We start from the raw sequence: 5,893 nt of genomic DNA, 5'->3' as shown, positions 1-5,893 counted from the left end.
TTATTTTCTCTTCGAAATCAAGTTTAAAAGATGCAAAGGATGAATAAATTATTACGTGAATCCCAAGAAAAGGATATGCACCAGCACACGCAACCGGTTTTTATTTACTTTTTCAAAAGATGGAAGCTTTAGTAGTATTTACTTTAGTATTGCACCAGCACACTCCTATCTAATCTATTAAAATCTAATCTATCTAATCTATTAAAACAGAATTACAAAAAAGAAATAACCCTGAATTTTCCTCAATAATTACCGTCTCATGCCATTACCATATATAAAACACAACCGTTTGTAGTTATTACTAAACCATTACTAAACCAAAACATTAATGAACCATATAAATAAAGTTTATGTTGCTAGATACGATAGATACTTTCCTAGGTATCGGGTCCGATTGGTAATGGCTGTAGCTTTAAAATTTTTGCTGTAGAAAAAAATCTGTAGATTTTTTGCTGTGGCTTTAAATTTTATTGCTGTAGAATTTTATGAAAGCACTAAAAATTTGCTTTGGATATTTGGCTCTGCAGAGCACTTGTACAGCTGTAGGTTATTTCTAGAGCTATGGCTTCAAAAAAAAATTTAAAGCTTGATTGCTCTGAATTTGGTGCTTTAGAAATAAATAAGGCTGTGGACAGCACCTACAGCAACTACCAATCACCCCCATCGTTGCATATTATTAAAACATTGAATGCAATTGTGATAATACATGGGTTCCTCTTAGTCTACAGAATCAAAACCATCAATAGATTCATTCCTACATACTTTTTCATAACATTACTAAACCATCGAATGACATCTAATCTATTAAAACAGAAGTACAAAAAAGAAATAGCCATGAGTTTTCCTCAATAATTACCATCTCATGCCATTACCATATATAAAACACAACCGTTTGTAGTTATTACTAAACCATTACTAAACCAAAACATTAATGAACCATATAAATAAAGTTTATGTTGCTAGATACGATAGATACTTTCCTAGGTATCGTTGCATATTATTAAAACATTGAATGCAATTGTGATATACATGGGTTCCTCTTAGTCTACAGAATCAAAACCATCAATAGATTCATTCCTACATACTTTTTCATAACATTACTAAACCATCGAATGACATTGGATTAATTCCTCGGTTAATCTTGGTCTGCAGAATCAAACCAATATTCTACATATATTAGATAGATACAAAATTAATTTGATTTTGTTTCATGGTTACTATGATGATATAGTATGATCGATATTAAGACCAACATGTAAACCATCTCTTATAAATATACTAAACCAGCGTAATCTAATTGACAGAATTAATTAAATTTTAAAATACTTTATTAGAAATTACCGAGGCACAAAATTACAACTAATTATTTATTATTTTCCGTTTTGAATATACCTTCCAAAAATTTTTCCTATATCTAAGCAATCACCATAACAATTACGATTTCAATCAACTAACACAAGATTCTTATTTTCTTTCAAATCTTGCAAATCACGAATAATATCTAATCATTAAAAACACATATTTTATTATTATGATAAGTTTTATAAAATGAAAGAATTTTGAAAAAATCCATAAGTATATTCGCTTTTTAATCCATAAAATCACAACTAACAAAATCTTTAATAAATATTTCGCATTTACCAAACCCTTTCCTATGCCAACTATATATATATCTCTTCCCCAATAATGTGAAAATGATATCATCCTACACAGAGCATCCTAAAATACGTTTGTAAGCTGAAAACCATATCAACAGACTTATCGCTGGGTGATCAACAGGTTACGTGAAAACCATATCAACAGACTTATCGCTTGGTGAAAATCATACACGGTTCTTCAATCTAATAAATTATTTTAGAATGTCCTACTTTGCTTTCACCTTACGAATTAATTACAATTGATAAGTAATAACTAACCGTGTGTGTGATAAGTCTGTGTTGTTGTCTTCTAATTTGCAGCTCGATTGCTGGTACTTTGGTTCTCAGAACGTCCAATATCATGCAACACATTTAAAAAGGTGAATATCATTATATTCGTATTTATAAGACCTATGAGACAATCGTATCAAACCAAGAACACGTACTTTTAACTTTGACTAACTGATTAGTGTGCATTCCCTTTGTTCTGTGATGTTAGCTTGAAATCCAATAACCTGCCCAAAATAATAGAGATGACAAGAGCTTGAACTTTTTTGTCAATAGATGTAATATACAGAATGGCAACACCCTACATTTGAATAGACCCCACGCCTCTTAGCCCAGTACTTCATACATCTTAATGTTGATGGCTTACAAAATGTATTAGTCTATTTACCAAAAAAAAAACTGGGATTCAGCTGATTTTACCTCGAAATTTTGAACGAGTTTAAGAATCTGATCAGCAACCCTACCACCATTCAGACTGCGGGCAGTTTGCTCATCAACATTACACAGCACAGAAGAGTTGGAGACATCCAAATCCTGTTAAGAACAAGGGACCTGACTCAGCAAGAATATTTTAACTTTGGCGAGAATTCATCTGAATACATGTATAAATCATGCCTGAAGGTTTAAAAAAGGCATCCCAACATCTAAGTTTTCATTAAGGCCAACAATTTCCGAAAAGAGGTTTTTTAATCACCACTAAGTTTGTCCGGAAACAGAAAGAGCCTATACTGAAATCACCTGTGGTATAACAAGAAGTGAAACGCTAGCATACAGAAGATCAATCGATATACCTAGCTTGGAACTTAAATTTTATGACAGAGACATGGGTATCGGTAACAGGTGTTGAAGTTCAGTCACTTCTTCCATGTCATAGAATATATCATGCAATAAGATGAAGAAATCCTCCTGCAAGAATAAACCCGTTAGAAACTTAAACAATATGCATCATTAAGATTTGTGCAAGAGCCACCTCTCGGTTGACATAAGACGAGCCAATACATAAAGTATCAATATCAGCCCCACGTCCCATGTACCTGAAATCAAGACAAAGTCCTGGAAATTATTACGTTCAAAGGAACTTTCTGAGCGAATGAAAAATGTCGGTAGAAAGCGTGTCTGTTTTTTCCCCGAAAAAAAATATGGGTTTCGATTGTTAAGGTCCACTATGTAATTGTAAAATATGATGGACCAAAATTTTAATCATAACAAAATGGCCCAGTTAAATACATTAAATTGAGCTTGCTATATAAACTTTGCAAAAATCTGTACTTATTTTTGAATGTTTTTTAGTAACTTTTTCATTATTTTTGTAATGTTACTGTTTAAATAATGTATTTGTTTTAAGAAATCTCAATAAAACAATTTTAACTTTAAAATCAAATTTTAATCACAATATTTATAGTATAATTTAATAAAACACACACAAGTATACTTAAATCTCTGATATTTTAAAATTTAATGTTTACTTATCAAGTAAAATGAATAAAAGTACAATAAAAGAAGAACACAATCTCACACTTTATAAATCGACGCCAAACAAATTGAACAAGACACACCAATATCAAAATTCAATAACCTATGAATCAATAACAACAACATAACCAATTATTTTTATAATGTTATTAGAAATAAAAAAATATATAATTATGAAGAACAAATACCCATGGGTCAAAGGCTAGTAATAATTATTTGTTGTTTTTTTTTCTTGAAGGTTATTAGTTCTGGATACAAAGATAAACAGAGGAAATAAATCATAATATGAAACATCGACAGAGTCGAGGGCTAAACACAAAGCTGACAACCCCAAAACGTTGCACACATTTTGCAAAATCAAAAGTTGATGAGAACACTGGTGGGGTGAAGACCAGATGGTTTAATCGGTGTGGCTATCCACTTGGCCGCGTCCTCTTTATCAAGGTCACCACTTAAGGCCTCACATCCTCGTGAAAACAGGATAACCTTATTGTTCCATTGCCCTAGTCTGTACTTGAAAGCACATTTTTCGCTCGGAAGCACAGACACGGAGCTCCAAGAATTCTTCTCTGGATCAAACACTCCCATTTCCGACTTGAACCAGTCGAAGAAATACGCTTTGTTCCTAACAACAGTGTAGGAGGACACCGACAGTGTTTGCCCGGAGTCTAACTTTTCCCATGTCTCCGTCTTGGGGTCATATATGTCTATGAACCTCCATCTATTGCCTGAAAAAAATAATCATCATCAAAGTATGTAAGAATGTTTTAACTCGAAATCATAATATATACGCAGGTCTTCTATTCTCACCTACAACGAAGAGTTTGGAATTGAAGGAGAATGCGAAGCCACTAAAGCTGTGGCTGTGTGGACAATCAATGAGGCTCCATTGGTTAGTTTCAGCATTGAGAATGCTAACATTATCTGAGGAAAGACCTCGGATCACATACAAAAGGCCGTCCACTACAGCATATGTAAAGTTGTGACGTGGTATGTTCATGTCTGCCAGTTTTCTCCACCTATTTTTTTTATTATCAAAGAAAGAAAACCACTAAGGATAGAAACCCTAATGTCACAAATTGATCAGAGAGATTCAGACCTGTTAGTAGCAGGATTGAACTCGTAAACATCCGCCGAAGCAACGCAATTATATCTTCCACCGATGAACACGATCTTTCCGCCATCGAGCACCACAAGGCCGAAACCGCCCTTCAAAGGCCCAGGGATGTGAGGGATCCGACCAAGTTTGTTACCGGAGCCGTCGAAAACTTCCCAGTACTTGTCATACACTAGAAGACACATTAACTCCTCCACCGATCCCGTCAACTTTCGAACGGCTCCGTAACGCTCGCTCCTGAGGAATCTTCTCCATCGCCAGCACACCTGAGAAATGATCTGAAAGCTAGAGCGCGGGATTCTCGAGAGGCACAGCTCTGCTAAGTCGTCCACCAAGCCCGGTATTAACGACGACGACTCCACCATTGTTACTTTTCTTTCACGATTTGCATCATTAGCTTAGTTCAAAGCTTGATATAAATAACTAAATAAGAGATCCACTACAAGAAAACAGCAAGGATTCTGAGGGGAAAAATCGTCGGAATTTCGTCGGAATATTGTTATTCCGACGACATACCGACGAAACAAGTCGTCGGAAATAATTCCTCGGAATTTCTTCTTTCCTCGGAAATCCCTCGGGATTTTCCGACGGAATTACGAGGAAACAAATTTCCGAGGAAATTCCGAGGATCACTAGTTTGTCGGAAATGTCCTCGGAATATACCGAGGGAGAACTTCGTCGGGATATTTCCTCGGACGTTCATCGATCGATGCGTTTTTGGACATATATACATCGATCGATATGAATATACCGACGGACATATTCCTCGGAATATTCTGAGGAACATGTCCCTCGGTATATTCCGAGGGAAATGTCCCTCGGTATATACCGAGGGAACAGTTCCTCGGTATATTCCGAGGAACAGGTCCGTCGGTATATTCCGAACGTTTTTTTGTAAACAGATCGATCGATGGATTTATGTCCAAAAACGCATCGATCGATCGAGTAAAAAATATAATTAATTTCCTCGGAATGTAAAAAATATTAATTTTTTTAAAAAAATAAAATTTCTGAAATTTAAATTCGAAAATATGAAATTAAAATTAAAATTGAAATCATATTAATTAATATTCAAAGTTTCACAAATAAAAATAAAACATTCCGAGTTTTTGGAAAAAAAAAAAAACTACGGGTTTGGCACGTCTGGGAACACCTCGTTCGGGTACATCCTCTGCATCATCTCCATCATTTGCTGGTTCAGCCTCCTCTGTGCCTCATAGCCCGCCTGTTGAGCCGCCATCTGGGTCTCCAACAAAGATATACGATCATCTTTGTCCTTCAACTGAGCCGTAAGTACTTCTGGATCAACAAAGGGCGGTGGTGCAGAAGAAGGAGGAACCGACCGGGTGCGACGACCCAAACCGACCAAACGTCCCTT

The 5,893-nt window shown here is 35.3% G+C and overlaps 1 protein-coding gene across 1 annotated transcript; it reads right to left on the bottom strand.

Moving 5' to 3' along the window:
* Positions 1-3,755: 3,755 nt before the first annotated feature.
* LOC106312086 (putative F-box/kelch-repeat protein At1g27420) lies at positions 3,756-4,891 on the bottom strand. Its single transcript, XM_013749468.1, has 3 exons — positions 4,498-4,891; positions 4,209-4,417; positions 3,756-4,126 (listed from the first exon to the last, which is right to left on the bottom strand). The coding sequence occupies exons 1-3, from the start codon at positions 4,878-4,880 to the stop codon at positions 3,756-3,758; spliced, it is 963 nt and encodes a 320-aa protein (XP_013604922.1). The 5' UTR covers positions 4,881-4,891.
* Positions 4,892-5,893: the final 1,002 nt, after the last annotated feature.

Source organism: Brassica oleracea, chromosome C8, assembly GCF_000695525.1.
Source record: "Brassica oleracea var. oleracea cultivar TO1000 chromosome C8, BOL, whole genome shotgun sequence".
Taxonomy (NCBI): domain Eukaryota; kingdom Viridiplantae; phylum Streptophyta; class Magnoliopsida; order Brassicales; family Brassicaceae; genus Brassica; species Brassica oleracea.
This window is presented reverse-complemented; position numbering and strand designations above follow the sequence as displayed.